At 44.1% G+C, this 21,403-nt stretch overlaps 2 protein-coding genes and 1 pseudogene across 2 annotated transcripts; 2 read left to right on the top strand and 1 right to left on the bottom strand.

Annotated features, from left to right (window-relative positions):
- Positions 1-7,099: 7,099 nt before the first annotated feature.
- LOC113918055 (olfactory receptor 10H3-like) lies at positions 7,100-8,056 on the bottom strand. The gene has a single exon (XM_027586214.2). It carries the CDS (start codon positions 8,027-8,029, stop codon positions 7,100-7,102), a length of 930 nt encoding a protein of 309 aa, XP_027442015.1. The 5' UTR covers positions 8,030-8,056.
- Positions 8,057-11,055: 2,999 nt separating this feature from the next.
- On the top strand, positions 11,056-15,054 carry LOC113916086 (annotated as a pseudogene).
- Positions 15,055-19,391: 4,337 nt separating this feature from the next.
- On the top strand, positions 19,392-20,363 carry LOC113918059 (olfactory receptor 10H4-like). Its single transcript, XM_027586232.2, has one exon. The coding sequence runs from the start codon at positions 19,434-19,436 to the stop codon at positions 20,361-20,363; it is 930 nt and encodes a 309-aa protein (XP_027442033.2). The 5' UTR covers positions 19,392-19,433.
- Positions 20,364-21,403: the final 1,040 nt, after the last annotated feature.

Genomic DNA, 21,403 nt, shown 5'->3' on the forward strand with positions numbered 1-21,403 from the left:
AGACTCTCATTAGATGGTCAGTAAACAAAGACACATAAGAGGCCAAATATTAGTTTGATTATATTACAGAGAGGCATATGTTAATTTGGATTCTTTGGCTTGGACCACCAGGACAACAGGGGTAGGGAAGAACTTGGCCACAGGGAGAGGTGGGGCCCCCAGGCACCACTTATCTCATTAACATACAGAAGGCACTATTCTCACTCCTGAGACAGGGGCTTAGAGGCTGTGTCTCAGGAACTGGACAAAGACCAAATGTTTTATTAGAGCCCAAGGATGACATCCTCAGGTGGATTCTCTGGCTGGATCATCATGACAACAGAGACAGGGTAAATCGATCAAGAGGAGAAGTGGGGTTATCCAGTTTGGTCAGAAGACTCTGAACACTTCTGATGACCAAGAGAAACCCATCTCCAAGACCCAGCTCTAAATTACCCTTATTCTGGGAAGTCTTCCAGCTGCCTTGATCCCAGGGCAGAGCCCTGGATTCCCACTCTCTACTGCTCAGCTGTTCAGCTCCTGTCTTCCCTCTGACCTTGCCCTGATCCCAAGGACTTGAGGGCATCTACTCTTGCCCTGTCTCCCCCAGGACTGGGAGCTCCTAGTCCTCAGCAGGGACTGGGGCTCTCTGGGCAGAGAGAGAAGCAGGAAGCCTTGGTTGTGTTGGGTTATTGGAGGAAGGAGTAGAGGCTTCAGGTCCCTAAAGGCCCTGTGATGATCCTCCTGGCATCTCCAGACCCTGAGGGCAGCCTTGCAGGTTGGTGTCCCAGGGAAGCCCTGGGGAGCAGCCTGCTGGGAAGCTGCAGCAGGGATAAAGCACACAGCATCAGTTCCAGGCGCCCCGAGGTCTGGCCCCACACCTGCCCCTGTGTGCTGTTGACAGCCATGGGCAGGAGAGCTTCTTCTGCCCTCCCCTGCTGGCTGCTTCCTGGAAGAGGTAGCCCAGGCTGAGGGGGACCAGGAGGGACAGGGTAGGTGGCAATACTCGAACAGTTATGGGGAGCAAGACCCAGACTGGGTATGAAGATAGGGCCTGGGAGAAGGTCATAAGACAGGTTCTTAGCCTTGGGCAGCTGCTGGGGGTCTTCTCAGGTTGCCCATTCTGAGTCATGGGTTCTTCACCCAACCTAGTGCCCTTTGCAGCTTCTAAGTCTACATTCTTGCTTGGGGCTGATTCTGCCCCTCAACCTGAAATGTTTGTACATGCCTGGAGGATCTTTTTGCCTGTCAGAGCTCATGAGGAGGGGGGGGATGCTACTGGCATCTGGTGGGTTGAGGCCAGGGTTGCTGCTAATGGTTGTACAATCTGGTATTCTTGTGGTGCATTTGTTCCAGTTGGTGAACCAATATGGTTACGTTATTATTAACTAAGCCCACAGGTTAAATTAGGGTTCTCAGTCTGTATTGCACATCTTGGGTTTTGAAAATGTATAATGACATGTATGCACTGTTACAGCATCAACCAGAATAGTTTCAAGGTGCTCTAATTTTCATGTGCCCAGTGGAATTATGCTAGAGTGTTCATCTGCTTTTGCTTCATTCACTCAAGACCATTTTATAGGTTCATTTACACTGCTGTGTGTGCATTGAACTCCTACCTAGACTCTAGTGTTTGCATCCAGCCCATGCGACCTCCCTTTTCCCAGTTTCGTTTCCCAAGCAGCTTGTCCATTTCCCCACTACAGGTAATGCTACCTAAATATCCTCTGACATGCCCCCTTTAGACAAGTGTGAGCAATCGAGATTGATGCTCAGGAGACCATGACCTGGTGCACAGAGCATGTGAAATTTATGCTTCTCCATTCTTGGTTCTTTCCAGCAGTCCACAAGGATTGCTTCCTCCCCATATTTCAATTAGCAGTGGGCAATTTCTAGTCTGGGGAAATAAATAGGTATACAGTGAAAGTCCATGGTGGTTTTCCTCTGTCTTTTCCTTGTCTTAAAACCATCTTTTTAGCCATTCTGACTGGTGTGAGGTGGTACCTCACTGAAGTTTTGATTTGGATTTCTCTTATGCCGGTGATGTTGAGCACTTTTTCATGTGTCTGTTGGTCATTTGTATGTCTTCTTTGCAGAAATGTCTCTTCATGTCTTCTTCCCATTTCTTGATTGGATTATTTGTTCTTTGGGTGTTGAGTTTGATAAGTTCTTTAAAGATTTTTGATGCTAGCCCTTTATCTGATATGTCATTTGCAAATATCTTCTCTTATTCTTTTGGTTGTCTTTGGTTTTGTTGACTGTTTCCTTTGCTGTGCAAAAGCTTTTTAGCCTCATGAAGTCCCAGTAATTCATTTTTGCCATTACTTCCCTTGTCTTTGGTGATGTTTGTAGGAAGAAGGTGCTGAGGCTGAGGTCGATGAGGTTGCTGCCTATGTTCTCCTCAAGGATTTTGATGGATTCCTGTTTCACATTTAGGTCTTTTATCTATTTTGAGTTTAATTTTGTGTATGGTATAAGAAAATGGTCCAATTTCATTCTTCTGCATGTGGCTGTCCAAGTTTCTCAACACATTTTGTTGAAGAGACTGTCTTTTTTCCATTGGACATTCTTTCCTGCTTTGTCAAAGATTAGTTGACCATAGAGTTGAGGGTCCATTTCTGGGCTCTCTATTCTGTTCCATTGATCTATGTGTCTGTTTTTGTGCCAGTACCATTTTGTCTTGATGACGACAGCTTTGTAATAGAGCTTGAAGTCCGGAATTGTGATGCCACCAGCTTTGCTTTTCTTTTTCAACATTGCTTTGGGTATTCGGGGTCTTTTCTGGATCCATACAAATTTTAGAATTATTTGTTCCATTTCTTTGAAAAAAGTGGATGGTATTTTGATAGGGATTGCATTAAATGTGTAGATTGCTCTAGGCAGCACAGATTTTTTTTCCCAATATTTGTTCTTCCAATCCATGAGCTTGGAAAGTTTTTCCATTTCTTTGTGTCTTCCTCAATTTCTTTCATAAGTGTTGCATAGTTTTCTGAGTACAGATTCTTTGCCTCTTTGGTTAGATTTTTTCCTAGGTATCTTGTGGTTTTGGGTGCTACTGTAAATGGGATTGACTCCTTAATTTCTCTTTCTTCTGTCTTGTTTTTGGTGTATAGAATGGCTAAAATTAACAAGTCAGGAAAAGACAGATGTTGGCAAGGATGCAGAGAAAGGGGAACCCTCCTACACTGTCGGTGAGAATGCAGGTGGTGCAGCCACTCTGGAAAACAGTATGGAGGTTCCGCAAAAAGTTGAAAATAGAACTACCCTATGATCGAGCAGTTGCACTGCTGGGTATTTACTCCAAAGATACACATGAACCCCAATGTTTATAGCAGCAATGTCCACAACAGCCAAACTATGGAAAGAGCCTAGATGTCCATCAACAGATGAATGGATAAAGAAGATGTGGTGTATATATATATATATATACACACATATATACATACACAATGGAATATTATGCAGCTATCAAAAAAATGAAATCTTGCCATTTGCAATGACATGGATGGAACTAGAGGGTATTAAGCTGAGTGAAATAAGTCAATCAGAGAAAGACAATTATCATATGATCTCACTGATATGAGGAATTTGAGAAACAAAACAGAGGATCATAGGGCAAGAGAGGAAAAAATAAAACAAGATGAAACCAGAGAGGGAGACAAACCATAAGAGACTACTTTTTTTTAATTTTATTATGTTGTGTTAGTCACCATACAATACGTCAAGATAAAAAGCTTCTGCACAGCAAAGGAAACAGTCAACAAAACAAAGGCAACCCACAGAATGGGAGAAGATATTTGCAAATGACCCTACAAAGCGCTGATTTCCAAGATCTATAAAGAACTTCTCAAACTCAACACCCAAAAAACAAATAATCAAGTAAAAAAACGGGCAGAAGACATGAACAGACACTTCTCCAAAGAAGACATACAAATGGCTAACAGACACATGAAAAAGTGTTCATCATCATTGGCCATCAGGGAAATTCAAATCAAAACCACATTAAGATACCACCTTACACCAGTTAGAAGGGCAAAAATTGACAAGGCAAGAAACAACAAATGTTTTGGAGAGGTTGTGGAGAAAGGGGAACCCTCTTACACTGTTGGTGGGAATGCAAGTTGGTACAGACACTTTGGAAAACAGTGTGGAGGTGCCTGAAAAAACTAAAGATAGAGCTACCCTATGACCCAGCAATTACACTACCGGGTATTTACCCCAAAGACACAGATGTAGTGAAAAGACGGTGTATTTCCTTATACCATATGCACCCCAATGTTCATAGCAGCAATGTCTGCAATAACCAAACTGTGGAAAGAGCCAAGATGCCCTTCAACAGATGAATGGATAAAGAAGATGTGGTCCATATATACAACGGAATATTACTCAGCCATCAGAAAGGATGAACACCCAACTTTTATACCAACATGGATGGGACTGGAGAAGATTATGCTAAGTGAAATAAGTCAAGCAGAGAAAGTCAATTATCATATGGTTTCACTTATTTGTGGAACATAAGGAATAGCATGGAGGACATTAGGAGAAGGAAGGGAAAAATGAAGGGAGTGGGAATCGGAGGGAGAGATGAACCATGAGAGACTACGGACTCTGAGAAACAGACTGAGGGTTTTGGAGGGGAGGGGCGTGGGGGGATGCGTTGGCCCAGTGGTGGGTATTAAGGAGGGCATGTACAGCATGGAGCACTGGGTGTTATACGAAAACAATGAGTCGTGGATCACTACATCAAAAACTAATGATGTACTATATGGTGACTAACATAACATAATAAAATAAAATAAAAGTTAAAAAATCTACGTTTTCATGGGTATTATGTGTTTAATTCTATGGGCAATGCTATGAGTTTGGGAAATTGATCTAGTCTTCTGCAGCTTGTATTGTGTCTTTGCTCAAAAATATTTTACTTTCATTCTATTACTTTTCTAGGTAGATGACCACATCTCTTCCATTTCTGTCCCGATATTCTTTCTTTCCTTGACATTCTCAAGTACCACTCCAGACTTTCAGTTCCCTGCTAATGACCAGCAGAGACAGTGAGTAACCTTGTCATGTTTTCTGATTCTAAATGAAAGCATCGATAGTTCACCACTTCATATACTATTTGCTAGTTTTGCAGTATATATTCTCAGTTAGCTAAGAAAGTCTCAGTTGGTATCAGGTTGAGAAAAACTTTAAAAAATTTTTTTCCCTTTTATATTTTTTATTTATTTATTTTATTTCAGAAGGAAACTTTATTTGTTTTTTAGTTTTATTATGTTATGTTAGTCACCATACAAAACATCAGCCCCTAAGCCCCTGTCTCAGGAGTGATAATAGTGGCTTCTCTATGTTAATGAGATGAGTGGTGGCTGGGGACCCTACTTCTCCCTGTGGTCAAGTTCTTCCCTACCCCTGTTGTCCTGGTGGTCCAAGCCAAAGAATCCACATTAACATATGCCTTTCTGAAATATAATTAAACTAATATTTGGTGTGTCTTTGTTTACTGACCCTCTGATGAGAGTCCTTGTATGTTCACGAGATGACTGGTGGCTGTGGGTTTAATATTACAAAGCATCTTCTCTCTCCAGCTCCAGTATCTGGCCTCATCTTTGAGTAATAGTTTAGATCCACTGAAGGACTCCTTCCCAGATGTGCAGACATATGCTTTTCCAAACCCCAAGCATAGGAATCAGACAAGCCTAATGTTCCCTGTGACCCCCTTCATTCACGTGTTGTGTGACCTCCACCAACATTTCTCATCTGCATAATAATAGTACGCATACCCTTGACCTCTCTTCTGCCATCTTGAGATAGCACTTACCCTACAACACATCCCCTAGATAGAGTCAAATAAACATAGGAATGAGAACTTGATGTTTTACCCAAAGTAATGTGGTGGATAAAGAAGATGTGGTCCATATATTCAATGGAATATTACTCATCCTTTTCAGAAAAGATGAATACCCACCACTTGCATCGACATGGATGGAACTGGAGGGAATTATGCTAAGGGAAATAAGTCAAGCAGAGAAAGACAATTATCATATGGTTTCACTTATATGTGGAACATAAGGAACAGCATGGAGGACATTAGGGGAAGGAAGGGGAAAGTGAAGGGGAGGAAATCGGAGGGGGAGAAAAACAGTGAGAGACTATGGATTCTGGGAAACAAACTGAGGGTTTCAGACGGGAGGGAGGTGGGAGGATGGGTTGGCCTGGTGATGGGTATTAAGGAGGGCATGTATTGCACGGAGCACTGGGTATTATATGAAAATAATGAATCATGGAACACTGCATCAAAAACTAATGATGTAATGTGTGGTGACTAACATAATAAAATAAAATTAATAAAAAAAAAGGAAAGTAATGTGGGGAAAAGGGAAAGGGATTTCCATAAGATGTCAGACAGCAACACACTTTTAATATTCTGTATGTTCTTATCCAAACACTGAACGCTCTCTTCCTTCCACTCTTTCCCTCTCCCTCCCTCCCTCCCTCCCTCTTTCTCTTTTACTTCACATTCAGACATCCTTCACTCAACTCAGATCAACATAGAAACTTCCTTAAGGTCAACACCACCCAAGACAGCAGGAACTATAAAGAGTCAGTCATCTTCTTGGAGACGAATAATTTATTTTCTCTTGTGCATTTGTCATAATTAAAAATAATACTTATACAACGCTGGACACAGTGCCTGGTAAGAAAAGCCCCAATGATGATGGCATTCATTATGATGCTTACTCCTGTTATTCTTATGGTGGAGGAGGGGAGGGTCTGCCTTCCTTGTCCATGCAAGAAGAGCGCTGTGTATGAGTGTACAGACACGTTCTTGTGATGTGCCCCACCAACCCATAGGTAGATAACACATTCTTAGACAGAGGTAATGGGATGGACTTCATCACATGGGGTCAAGAACTAGAGATGGTGATCACTAGAGGCTATGTAAGAGGGAGGCAAACACATTGAAGAAAAACAAACACCTACCATGCATCCAACACCTATGGATGCATCCAACAATACCTGTTTAGTATTCTCATATATTGAATCTCTACAGCAGTCCTATGGAGAGAGTCGGTATTATTCCTAGCCCTGCTATCATATTTCCTCACCACAAAGCTAGCCATCAGGTGCTTAGGGGACTGAATTTTCTCTGGAAGCTTTTCTTTATGGCATTCTTGAGCTCCTTATTCCTGAGGCTGAAAATGATTGGGCTGAGAAAGGGAGTGAAGACTGTATAGGTGGTGGTCATCAGAGTGTTACTGTCCATAGAATGGGGGCCCTTCGGCTTGAGGTAGATAATGGAGGCAAAACCGTAGTGCACAATGACCACAGTGAGGTGGGACACACATGTGGAGAAGGTCTTGTGCCTGCCCTCAGCTGAGGGGATCCTCAATATAGCAGCCACAATGAAGACATAAGAGAGAATGATGAAGAATAAACAGCCCATCAGAGCTGTGACACACACCAGGATCACACCCAAGGTGACAGAGGATGTCTCCTTCCCACAGGACAACTTTAGGAGGGAAAACACATGGCAGCCAAAATGCTGGATCATGTTTGACCCACAGAAGGTGAGGTGAAAAACTATCAGGGTCACCATCATCCCCATGACTGAGCCACCAGCCCAGGTCCAGGATACTAGACGGGCACAGGTGTGGGTGCTCATGAGCACGTTGTAGCGCAGGGGGTGGCAGATGGCCACGTAGCGGTCATAGCCCATGATCATGAGCAGGAAGGAGTGGGTGAAGCCAAATGTGAAGGAGAAGAACATCTGGCTGGCACAGGCCACAAAGGTGATGGAGCGGTGGCTAGAGAGCATGTCAACCAGCATTCGAGGGGTGACAGCAACAGTGAACAGAATCTCGGAGGTGGACAGGGCACACAGGAAGAGGTACATGGGTGTGTGCAGGCTGCGCTCACTCCACACAGTGGCCATGATGATCAGGTTCCCCAGCAGAGTGAACAGGTACATCAGCAGGTACAGCAGGAAGAAGGCAGGCAGGAGATGCTGTGGGAAGTTGGAGAAGCCCACGAGGATGAATTCAGACACCATGCTATAGTTCTGACCAGCCTCCAATGCTGCATCTGCTCAGATCACAGGGAATGAAGGTGACCAGAATAAAGATCATGAATCTATGTAACAATATACCCTAAAAAATCTACAAAATGGAAGAACTTTAAATGCAGTGTGTTAGGATTTGGAAAATGACAAGGATACTCACTGTTTCTGCTGTTCTTTAGCATGGAACTTGAAAGCCCTGAGCGGTGCTCTGAGGAAAGAAAAAGAAAGAAGGTATATGATGGGCGCCTGGGTGGCTCAGTTGGTTAAGCGACTACCTTCAGCTCAGGTCATGATCCTGGAGTCCTGGGATCGAGTCCCGCATCAGTCTCCCTGCTCAGCGGGAAGTCTGCTTCTCCCTCTGACCCAATCCCCTCTCATACTCTCTCTCTCTCATTCTCTCTCTCAAATAAATAAATAAAATCTTAAAAAAAAAAAAAGAAAGAAAGAAGGTATGTGAGGATTTGACAGGAAGAGACCGGCTTGTGCACCCAGAAAAAGCAAAGAATGAAGTCAGAACATACCACAGCGAGAGAGAGCACAGAGATGCAGAAGATCCACTTCCAAAACCAGTATTTCTCATAGAATTACACCAGTAGTAATCGCTCAAATTATGAATTTGAAGTAAAAAGTAAGATACCATTCCCAAGAGTGACACAAAATGTAAAGATACAGCTTTCTAACATTTTGGTCTGGCGATTTCTTTACACGCAAGAAAATTTGAGCCTCTAATGGGCTTTTGTTTGGTGCATTATCACTCCCCATGTTCACCATATTAGAAAGGAACACTGAGGTTCTCTGACAATATTCAGTTTTGGATACATTCAGAAGAGTCAACCTATTCAATGTCTTTGTAAGCAACATATTTTTAGGAAAGTAACTACTTTTACAAAATGAACATTTAGTGACAAGAATGGCATTTTTTTTTTTTTTTTACATTTTAGCATATTTGTCCCATGCTGGCTGGGTGGGAGACAAGATGATGCTTGTAGCTGCTTCTTCATTCAGCCTGTGGCAGTATGTGGTTTTAGTTGAAGCATATGACAAAAATACATCCTCACCTTCATTGGAAAAGTGAAGACCTGATGGTTCCCCCAGAAGGGTCACTGGGACCCTAGGGAACTCATAGCACACTTTGGAACCCTCTGTTAGAAAATATCTAGGAATCAATCAAAAACATGCAATACCTGCAAATCAGAAATTTTTACCATTAATAAAAATGTAGAAGGCAATTTGAATACATGGAGAACAGTCTACATTCTCAGTTGAGGTCAGAGAATATGGTAATGATAATACTTCTTCCTCAAATTATAGCATCAGGTTGACTGCATTTACACTTCCAGTGAATCAGCTGTACATCTCATAAAAGTTTCCTCAAATTTCTTCTGAAAAATGAGGTCAGTGCAAAACTATACTAATCTTCCTAAAATGGAGTCAATAGGAAAGAAATGCTCTGGCAGGGAGGAGACTCATCATAGACATCATAGTCTTTTTTAAGTGTGAATCTGGAACAGACACAGACACTGATCAAATTGATTGGATGCCTCAGAAAATAACCCCCCATGATTCACAGCTCAACATGTGATAAAGGTGGGAGCACAAATCAAAAGGAAATGGTGGATTATTTAGGAGTTTGTGGTAGGAAAACTTTCCTTTTATGAAGGAAAGTCAATCTGAATATCTGTCCAAGACCACACACAAAGGTGGATTCCAGAATTCAAGACATAAATACAAAATAGGACACTGGGAAGTTAATAGGAGAAGGTGTAGGAGAAGAATTTTGTTGATATAGGAGTGGAGAAGGACTTCTTAAGCAAACTTCAGAAGCACAAACATTAGGTGATTTTGAAAGAATGAAAATAGCAACACGAAAAGTGTTTGTCAAAAAATGATGTCCTGTTTTAAAAATAGAGCTACACTTGACCCAGCAATCGCACTTCTGGGTATTTACCCCAAAGACACAGATGTAGTGAAAAGAAGGGCCATATGTGCCCCAATGTTCATAGCAGCAATGTCCGCAATAGCCAAACTGTGGAAAGAGCCAAGATGCCCTTCAACAGATGAATGGATAAAGAAGATGTGGTCCGTATATACAATGGAATATTACTCAGCCATCAGAAAGGATGAATACTCAACTTTTACATCAACATGGATGGGACTGGAGGAGATTATGCTAAGTGAAATAAGTCAAGCAGAGAAAGTCAATTATCATATGGTTTCACTTATTTGTGGAACATAAGGAATAGCAGGGAGGACATTAGGGGAAGGAAGGGAAAAATGGGGGGGGAATCGGAGGGGGAGATGAACCATGAGAGACTATGGACTCTGAGACACAAAAAGGGTTTTAGAGGGGAGGGGGAGGGGGAATTGGTTAGCCCAGTGATGGGTATCAAGGAGGGCACGTACTGCATGGAGCACTGGGTGTTATACGAAAACAATGGATCGTGGATCACCACATCAAAAATTAATGAAGTATTGTATGGTGACTAACATAACATAATAAAATAAAAAAAAATGATGTCCTGGATCCAGTTAAGGGGAGATGGAAAGGTGGGGAAAGATCATTTTCATTGTCCACAACTGACCAGGGAATAAGATGTAGAATAAACAAGAAACCAGTTCCATCTACAACAAGTAGAAAGCTCACTACAGAAATGAGCAAAGGTGTGAGCAGAGAACTCACAGAGGGTGTAGCACAGGCAAATGAAAACATGCTAAAAAGAGGGTGCCTAGGTGGCTCAGTTGGTTAGGCGACTGCCTTCAGCTCAGGTCATGATCCTGGAGTCCTGGGATCGAGGGTCGCATCTGCCTCCCTGCTTAGCGGGGAGTCTGCTTCTCCCTCTGACCCTCCTCCCTCTCATGCTCTCTATCTCTCATTCTCTCTCTCTCAAATAAATAAATAAAATCTTTAAAAAAAAAGAAAGAAAACATGCTAAAAAGAAAAAAAAAGTGAGAGGGAGGGAGAGAAAGGGAAATGCAGTGGAAATTCAGTGTCTACCTATTCAATGCCCCAAATTAGGATGTTCCCAGTGCTGATCAGGTATGGGGAGAAAGCAATATTCATGCACTGCCTGTGAGAATTAGAGGGTGAAAATTAAGAGTTCCTGTGCTCTGTGCACCAGCACATGTGCTCCAGCATCTATCTCCACTGCCTACAGGTATTTATAGGGGAACATGTCAGGGGATGTTTTGTAGCATTGCTGGCGGTGAAGAATGGGAAAAGTTGCTTGTCCATAAGTGGGAAGAGACAGGTCACAAGGGCTGGATGAAACTACTGGAGCTCCAGACAAGAGTTTGATGCACACACAGTAGCGTAAATGAAACTGTAAAATGATCTTGAGTGAAAGAAGCAAAAGATGTACACTGTAGCATAATCCATTTGGGCACATGAAAATTAGAGCACCTGAAGTATTCTGCATGATTCTGTAATGGTGTGTACAAGTCACTATACATCTGTGAAACCCAAAGAATGTGCAACACAGACAGTGAGCCCTAATTTAACCTGTGGGCTGAGTTAATAATAATGTATCCATATTGGTTCAGCAACTGGAACAAATGCACCACAAGAACACCAGACTGTACAATCTTTAGCAGCAACCCTGGCCCCCACCCACCAGATGCCAGTAGCATTCCCTCCCTCCCCATGAGCTCTGACAACCAAAAGGTCCTCCAGTCATGTACAAACATTTCAGGGGGCAGTAGGAGCCCCAAACAAGAATGCGGACTTAGAAGCAACAAAGGGTACTAGGCTGAGAGAGAACCCATGACCCAGAATGGGCAACCTGAGATCCCCAGCAGCTGCCCAAGGCTAAGAGCCTGTCTTAAGACCCTTCTCCCAGGCCTTGTCCCCATCCCTAGTCTGGGTCTTGCTCTCTACAGTTGTCCAAGGATTGCTACCTACCCTGTCCTTCCTGGTCCCCCTCAGCCTGCACAGCCTCTTCCAGGAAGCAGCCAGCAGGGGAGGGCAGAAGAAGCTCTCCTGCCCGTGGCTGTCAACAGCACACAGGGGCAGGTGTGGGGCCAGACCTCGGGGCACCTGGAACTGATGCTGTGTGCTTTATCCCTGCTGCAGCTTCCCAGCAGGCTGCTCCCCAGGGCTTCCCTGGGACACCAACCTGCAAGGCTGCCCTCAGGGTCTGGAGAGACCAAGAGGATCATCAGAGGGCCTCCAGGGACCTGAAGCCTCTACTCCTTCCTCCAATAACGCAACACAACCAAGGCTTCCTGCTTCTCTCTCTGCCCAGAGAGTCCCAGCCCCTGCTGAGGACTAGGGGTTCCCAGTCTTGGGGGAGACAGGGCAAAATTAGATGCCCTCAAGTCCTTGGGGTCAGGGCAAGTTCAGAGGGAAGGCAGGAGCTGAGCAGCCGAGCAGTTGAGAGTGGGAATCCAGGGCTCTGCCCTGGGATCAAGGCAGCTGGAAGGCTTCCCAGAATAAGGGTAATTTAGAGCTGGGTCTTGGAGACTGGTTTCTCTTGGTCATCAGAAGTGTTCAGAGTCTTCTGACCAAACTGGATAGCCCCACTTCTTCCCTTGGTTGACTTACCTATCTCTGTTGTCATGGTGATCCAGCCAGAGAATCCACGTTAGTATTTGCATACCTGGGCTCTAATAACACATTTGGTCTTTGCCCAGTTCCTGAGACACAGCCCTTAGGCCCCCGTCTCAGGAGTGAGAATAGTGGCTTCTGTATGTTAATGAGATGAGTGGTGGCTTAGGACTCCTATATAGTTTTAGGAAAGGGGCTGCTCACCAGAACTTCCAAGGGGTGATTAGAGAATTGCAACCTCCAGGGAGGGGAGAGGAGCTACAGATTGATGCTCAATAAGGATGAAAGATTTAATCAATCATGTCTGTGTAATCAAACCCCCATAAAAACTCCTTAAACAATGGGATTCAGAGAACTTCCCAGCTGGTGAACACATGGCGGTGCTAGAATGGTGGCATGTCCAGAGAGGGCATGGGAGTTCCTTGCTCCTTCCTCCATACCTTGTAGGATTCATCTCTTTTATTTGGCTGTTCCTGAGTTGTTCTTTCATAATAAACTGGGAAGAGTAAGTGTTGCATTTTCCTGATTTTTGTGAGTTATTCTAGGAAAGTACCCAAACTGAAAGGGGGAATGTGGAAACCCTCACCTTTGTAACCACATTGGAAAGAAGTGCAGGTACCCTGGCACCCAACACTTGTGACTGGCATCTCCAGGGAGTAAGTATCAAAATTGAATTATAGGACACCAAGGTGGTGTCTGGGTAGTCGGAGAATTGGTCGTTGGTGTGGAAAGAACTCACACATTTGGTGTCTTGAGTGTTAGAAGTAGAAATAGTTCACTTTGTCTCCCTTTGTCCAATCAGCAACACTGCCCATTCTATGCCTGAAATCAACCTCAGTTTGCCACTTCACCCCATCCAGGATGCCCTCATGCACCTCTCCCCATCTCTTCCTGAGTCTGCCGTTCCCACCCGCCCTCAGCAGCTGCTTTCATCACATCAACTAGAGGGGGTCTCTACAAACAGGTATCTGACCATGCTGCTTGTGCTTAAAATGTACCTCTTGGTACAACCAGTTTGGAAAACTGTTTGGCAGTATCTATTCAAGCTGAACACAGGTATTCCCTATGAGTTGGTATTTTTACACACCTAACTATAGACCCAGCAGAACACATAAGTATCAATCCACCAAAGGACATGTACTAGATGTCATAAGAACACCCTCATAGGAAGCCCCAAATGGAAACATCCATGAATACTTTCACGTAATGGAATACAGCTCTTTCCTCTATGTATTTAAAAAACATTTAGGGGTCCCCATTGCCCTTAGAACAAACTCCTCAAGTGCACACCATGGTCTTGCATGCTCTCGCTCTACTCACCTGTCTGTCTGCCTTTAATCCAGAACCACACTAACGACTTCCAGCTCTCCCTGGTGCACTGAACATACCATTGTCCCAAATGCACTATGCCTCTCTCACCCTGAGCCTTTGTACTTGTTGTCCCCTCTGTCTAGAAATCCCTCTTCCATCTCCCTGCCTCACCCCCTGAATCATACCTACTCACCCTTCAGGTATCCCTGTAGACATCACCAATTTCAAAGTCTCTAAATCCCAGGCTGGGTCTGAGACCCACACTTAGCTTCTGCAGATCCCTAGGCTGTCCCCAACACACGACTGACCACTCTGTGATGTCAGCTTTGATTATATGACAGCTTCCCTCAGTGGACCATGAAAAGGACAGAGCAGAGCCCTAGGCATTGGTTATTGCTGGATTCGAGTACCTAGAATATTTCCATATAAAATAAGCCTTGAATAACATTTCTTGACTATATGAATGAATAAATGAGGGCATAGTGCTGTGAGAACATATAGCACCCCTTTCTGTTCATGATCATGGGCAATGACTGCTATGTGGCCATCTGCCTCTCCCTGAGGTGCAATGTGCTCATGAGTCCCCATGGTTGTGCCATCTCGTGTCCAGGCGCTGGGCTGGTCTCAGTCATGGGGATGATGGTGACCCTGATAGTTTTTCACCTCACCTTCTGTGAGTCTAACGTGATTCACCATTTTATCTACCAAGTGCTCTCCCTCCTAAAGTTGGCCTATGTGAAGGAGACATCCTCTCTCACCTTGGCTGTGGTCCTGGTGTGTGTCACATCTCTGATGGGCTGTTTATTCCTCATTGTCCTCTCCTATGTCTTCATTGTGGCCACCATATTGAGGATCCCCTCAGCTGAGGGCAGGCACAAGACCTTCTCCACATGCGTGTCCCACCTCACTGTGGTCATTATACACTAGGGTTTTGCCTCCGTTATCTACCTCAAGCCCAAGGGCCCCCCCTTCTATGGACCATAACACTCTGATGGTCACTACCTATACAGTCGTCACTCCCTTTCTCAGCCCGATCATTTTCAGCCTCAGGAATAAGGAGCTCAAGAACACCATAACAAAAAACTTCCAGAGAAAATTCAGTCCCCTAAGCTCTTATGGTCAGTTTGGTGGTAAGGAGAGACGCTCATCAGTTGGTCAGTAAACAAAGACACACAAGAGACCAAATATTAGTTTGATTATATCACATAGAAACATGTGTTTATGTGGACTCTTTGGCTTGGACCACCAGGAGGGCTGGGAATAACAACATCTGTCTCTATAAGACTTGTAGGTTTTCAAGGATATGAAAATACACACATCCATAGGTGATGGATGCATGCTTGGTATTTGTTTTTCTCCAATTTGTTTCCCCCCTTGCATGGGATCTAGTGATCATGATCTCTTGTTCTTGACCCTGTGTGATGAAGTCCATCCTCTTACCTCCATCAGAGAACATGTTACCTACCTAATGGCGGGAGGGCAGCATCATGTGGGTATGTCTGGGCACCTATGCACAGGGTTATTCTTGATTGGACAAGCAACAGAAGACTTTCCCCTCCTCCACCATAAGGATAATAAAAAAAAAGCATAATAATAAATGCCCAAAGCCTGATCCTTCTCTTATCAAGCATTGTATCCAGTGTCTTATAGTATTATCTTTTAAATTATAACAAATGCACAAAAGAAAATGAACTATTTGTCTCCAAGAAGATGGTTTACTATTTATAATTGCTCTCTGCTTTAGAAAGGATAGACCCTAAGGGAGGCTTTCTATCTTGAGAGTTTAGAAGGTGAAGAAGAGAGAGAGAGGGGGAGAGAGAGGGAGAGAGATAGAAGAGAGAGAATGGACTAATGGGATGGGAGACCTTTAAACTGATCTGAACAGAAAGTTGCCTAAAATTGGATATGGTGAAAATCTGGGAAAGGAATGAGGAAGGAGAAGGATGTTGGTAACAGGGCAATTTTCCAATGAGAAGGGAAAGGAAAGGGAGAAAGAGAGAGGAAAGGACCAGAAGGAGAAGGGTGCAGACAGAGAGAAATGATGGCTGGAAGGGGGAGAGAGTTCATGCTTGGGTTAGAACATAAAAGATGGTAAAACATGTTGCTATCTGACATCTGTGGAAATCCTTCTCCTTTTCCCCACATTACTTTCAGAAGAACATCAATTTCTCCTTCCTGTATTTTACTTGAATCTCTCCGGGGGCTGTGTTGTAGGCACAATGATATCTCAAGATGGCACAAAGGGAGGTCAAGGGTATGGGTATCCTTACTATGCAGATGAGAAATGTTGGTGGAGGTCACAGAATACATGAGTGAAGGGGTCCCATGGAAAATTATGTCTGTCTGACTCCCATGCTGGGGTTTGGAAAAGCATATGTCTGAGGATCCAGGAAGGGGGCCTTCTGTGGATCTAAACTATTACTCAAAGGTGAGGCCAGATATTGGAGCTGGAGGCAGAAGATGTGTTGTAACATTAAACCCACAGCCACCAGTCATCTTGTGAGTATACAAAGACTCTCATCAGAGGGTCAGCAAAAAAGAGAGAGTAAACTCTCTTGTAGTAACTCTCTTGTCAGTAAACACACAAGAGACCAAATATTAGTTTGATCATCTCACAGAGAAGCATATGTTAATGTGGATTCTTTGGCTTGGACCACCAGGACAACAGGGGTAGGGAAGAACTTGACCAGAGGGAGAGGTAGGGCCCCCAGGCCCCACTCATTCCATTGACATACAGAAGCCACTATTCTCACTCCTGAGACAGGGGCTTAGGGGCTGTGTCTCAGAAACTGGACAAAGACCAAATGTTTTTTTTAGAGCCCAAGGATGCACATACTAAGGTGGATTCTCTGGCTGGATTACCATGAGAAAAGAGACAGGGTAAATCCACCAAGAGGAGAAGTAGAGCTATCCAGTTTGGTCAGAAGACTCTAAACACTTCTGATGACCAAGAGAAACCAGTCTCCAAGACCCAGCTCTAAATTACCCTTATTCTGGGAAGCCTTCCAGCTGCCTTGATCCCAGGGCAGAGCTCTGGATTCCCACTCTGGGCTGCTCAGCTCCTGCCTTCCCTCTGACCTTGCCCTGACCCCAAGGACTTGAGGACATCTAATCCTGCCCTGTCTCCCCCAAGACTGGGAGTTCCTAGTTCTCAGCAGCGGCTGGGGCTCTCTGGGTAGAGAGAGAAGCATGGAGCCTTGGTTGTGTTGGAGGAAGGAGTAGAGGCTGCAGGTCCCTAGAGGAACTCTGATGATCCTCCTGGCCTCTCCAGACCCTGAGGGCAGCCTTGCAAGTTGGTGTCTCAAGGAAGCCCTGGGGAGCAGCCTGCTGGGAAGTTGCAGCAGGGATAAAGCACACAGCATCAGTTCCAGGCGTCCCGAGGTCTGGCCCCATACCCACCCCCGTGTGCTGTTGACAGCCTTAGGCAGGAGAGCTTCTTCTGCCCTCCCCTGCTGGCTGCTTCCTGGAAGTTGCAGCCCAGGTTGAGGGGGACCAAGAGGGACAGGGTAGGTGGCAATACTCGGACAGTTGTGGGGAGCAATGCCCAGGCTGGGGATGGGGACAGGGCCTGGAAGACAGGTCATAAGATAGGCTCTTAGCCTTGGGCAGCTGCTGGTAGTCTTCTCAGATTGCCCATTCTGGGTCTTGGGTTCTTCACCCAATCTAGTGCCTTTTGCAGCTTCTACATCTGCATTCTTGATTGGGACTGATTCTGCCACCTCCTCCCCCAAAATGTGTGTACATGCTTGGAGGATTCTCTGGCTGGATTACCATGAGAAAAGAGACAGGGTAAATCCACCTTTTGGTTGTCAGAGCTCATGGGGAGGGAAGGGACGCTACTGGCATCTGGTGGGTTGAGGCCATGGTTACTGCTAAAGATTGTATAATCTGGTATTTTTATGGTCCATTTGTTCCAATTGGTGAACCAATATGGATATATTATTAACTCAGCCCACTGGGTACATTAGGGTTCACTCTCTGCGTACCCATTCTTGGGTTTTGACAATTGTACTGTGACATGTATACACTCTTACAGCATCATCCCAAACAGTTTCAGGGCTCATTTTTCATGTGTCCAATGGAATTATGCTAGAGTGTTCATCTGCTTTTGATCCTTTCACTCAAGATCTTTTTACAGATACAGTTATGCTGCTGTGTGCATCCAACTCCTACTTGAGGCTTCAGTAGTTTCCCCAGCACATGTGACCTGGCTTCTACCCAATTACGGTTCCCAAGCAAGCTTGTCCATTTCCACACTACAAGCAAAGCTACCAAAACATCCTCTGACATGCTTCCTTCAGACAGGTGTGAGCAATCGAGACAGATGCTCAGGAGCATATGTCTGTTGCACAGAGCAGGTGAAGTCTATGCTTCTCCATTCTCTGTTCTTACCAGCAGGCCGTGAGGATTGCTTTCTCCCCATATTTCCATTATCATTGGGCACTTTCTTGTCTGGGGAAATGGATAGGTGCATAGTGAAAGTCCATAGTCATTTTGTTCTGTCTTTTCCTTGTCTAAAATCATCCTTTCCTGTGTCTGTGTTACTCCTTCTGTGATTTCTCTGCTCATATCCTTGGCTCATTTCTGCACGGAGATTTCTCCTTCTGAATGTAACTGGTTTCTTATTTCTTATTTTTTCTAGATAGTATTCCCTGGTCAATTTTCAGCAATACAAAAGTTCAATAACTAAATATTTCCACAGAATCTCAGTTTTAATTACTACTATGGTGAGAATGCAGAGTTATAACTCACTCAAGCCAGAGTCCTCTAGGGGACTCAATATTATTTTAGCATAAGAAACCTGCAGCTAAATTTTTAAGAGCTGTCTCATTATCATTTGTGTCCCTAATGGTAATGTTTATCTTACAATTTCATTAAATTCTATGTTTTGCATGAGTATTATGTGTTTAATTCTGTGGGAAATGCTATGAGTTTGGGAAGTTGATCTAGTCTTCTGCAGCTTGTGTTCTGTCTTTGCTCAAATATATTTCACCTTCATTCTCTTACCTCTCTAGGTAGTTGATCATATCTCTTCCCTTTTGATCCCGATATTGCTTTTTTCCTTATCATCATCAAGTACCACTCCAGACTTTCAGTTCCCAGCTAATGACCAGCAGAGGCAGTGAGTAACTTTGGCTTTTCCTGATTCTAAAATAATGTGTTGATATTTCACCACTTCATGTACTATTTGCTAGTTTTGCAGTATATATTCTTAGTTAGCTAAGAAAGTCTCAGTTGGTGTCAGGATGAGAAGCTTTAAAAAATTTTTTAAGACATTTTTAAGATTGACATATTTCAATCATTATAGTGTATATCTAAAATAATACAATGTTATATGTCAACTATATATCAATTTTTAAAATCATAAATAGAAATGAATTTAGTAATCTAGAATTGCTGCCCAGATTGATACAGTTATATGACATTTCCTTTTTACTTTATTCATGTGACTAACCACATGATAGGTTTTCTGATGCTGACTCATCCTTGTCCTTCATGGTCTCACCAGATGAAGCATCTGTGGCTGGTCAGAACTATAGCATGGCATCTGAATTCATCCTTCTGGGCTTCTCCAACTTCCCACAGCATCTCCTGCCTGCCTTCTTCCTGCTGTACCTGCTGATGTACCTGTTCACCCTGCTGGGGAACCTGATCATCATGGCCACTGTGTGGAGTGAGCACAGCCTGCACATGCCCATGTACCTCTTCCTGTGTGCCCTGTCCACCTCTGAGATTCTGTTCACTGTTGCCATCACCCCTCGCATGCTGGTTGACATGCTCTCAACCCACCACACCATCACCTTTGTGGCCTGTGCCAGCCAGATGTTCTTCTCCTTCACATTTGGCTTCACCCACTCCTTCCTGCTCATGATCATGGGCTATGACCGCTACGTGGCCATCTGCCACCCCCTGCGCTACAACGTGCTCATGAGCACCCACACCTGTGCCCGTCTAGTATCCTGGACCTGGGCTGGTGGCTCAGTTATGGGGATGATGGTGACCTTGATAGTTTTTCACCTCACCTTCTGTGGGTCTAATGTGATCCACCATTTTTTCTGCCATGTGCTTTCCCTCCTAAAGTTGTCCTGTGGGAAGGAGACATCCTCTGTCACCTTGGGTGTGATCCTGGTGTGTGTCACAGCTCTGATGGGCTGTTTATTCCTCATCATCCTCTCCTATGTCTTCATTGTGGCTGCTATATTGAGGATCCCCTCAGCTGAGGGCAGGCACAAGACCTTCTCCACGTGTGTGTCCCACCTCACTGTGGTCATTGTACACTATGGTTTTGCCTCCATGATCTACCTCAAGCCCCAGGGCCACCATTCTATGGACAGTAACACTCTGATGGCCACCACCTATACAGTCTTCACCCCCTTTCTCAGCCCGGTCATTTTCAGCCTCAGGAATAAGGAGCTCAAGAATGCCATAAAGAAAAGCTTCCAGAGAAAATTCAGTCCCTTAAGCTCCTGATGGCTAGCTTCGTGGTGAGGAATATGATACAAGGACTGGGGATAATGATTGTCTCCAGGGAACTGTTGTAGGTATTCAGTATGTGAAAATACTGAATAGGTATTGCTGGATGCATCCATAGGTGTTGGAGCAGACTCTGTATTAGTTTTTCCATTTGTTTGCCCCTTCCCTCTTGCATAGACTCTAGGGATCATCATCTATGTTCTTGACCCTGTGTGATGAACCCTATCCAGTTACCTCTGTCTAAGAATGTGTTATCTCTCTATGAGTGGTGGAAAGCATCACATGGAGGAGTGGGCAATAATGAACAGGGTTTTTCTTCAATAGACAAGCAAGGGAGGAGTTTCACTCCCCTCACCATAACATTAACAAAAGTAACATAAATCCCACCAGCACTGGAGCTTTACTTATCAGGCACTGTGTCCAGTGTTATCTTTTAATTACAACAAATAGCAGGAAAGAACATTAACTATTTTTCTTAAAGGAGATGATTGAATGTTTTTAGTTCCTTCTGTCTTTGAGGGGGATGGACCCTGAGGAGGTTTCTATGTTGAGCTTAGTAAAGTGACTGATGTCAGAATATGAAGTGGAGAAAGGGACAGAGACAGAGAGAGACAGGTGAGAGTGTTCAGTGCTTAGATAAGAGCATACAAAATATTAAAAGTGGGTTGTTATCTGACATCTTATGAAAATCCTTTTCCCTTTTTCTCTACATTACTTTCTTTTTTAAAAAATTTTATTATGTTATGTTAGTCACCATACAATACGTCATTAGTTTTTGATGTAGTGATCCATGATCCATTGTTTTCGTATAACCCCCAGTGCTCCATGCAGCACGTGCCCTCCCTAATACCCATCATCGGGCTAACCCAACCCCCCACCCCCCTTCCCTCTAAAACCCTCAGTTTGCTTCTCAGAGTCCATAGTCTCTCATGGTTCATCTCTCCTTCTGATTTCTCTCCCTTCATTTTTCCCTTCCTTCTCCTAATGTCCTCCATGCTGTTCCTTATGTTCCACAAATAAGTGAAACCATATGATAA

The sequence above is a fragment of the Zalophus californianus genome, chromosome 1 (genome assembly GCF_009762305.2).
Source record: "Zalophus californianus isolate mZalCal1 chromosome 1, mZalCal1.pri.v2, whole genome shotgun sequence".
NCBI classification, from domain to species: Eukaryota; Metazoa; Chordata; class Mammalia; order Carnivora; family Otariidae; genus Zalophus; species Zalophus californianus.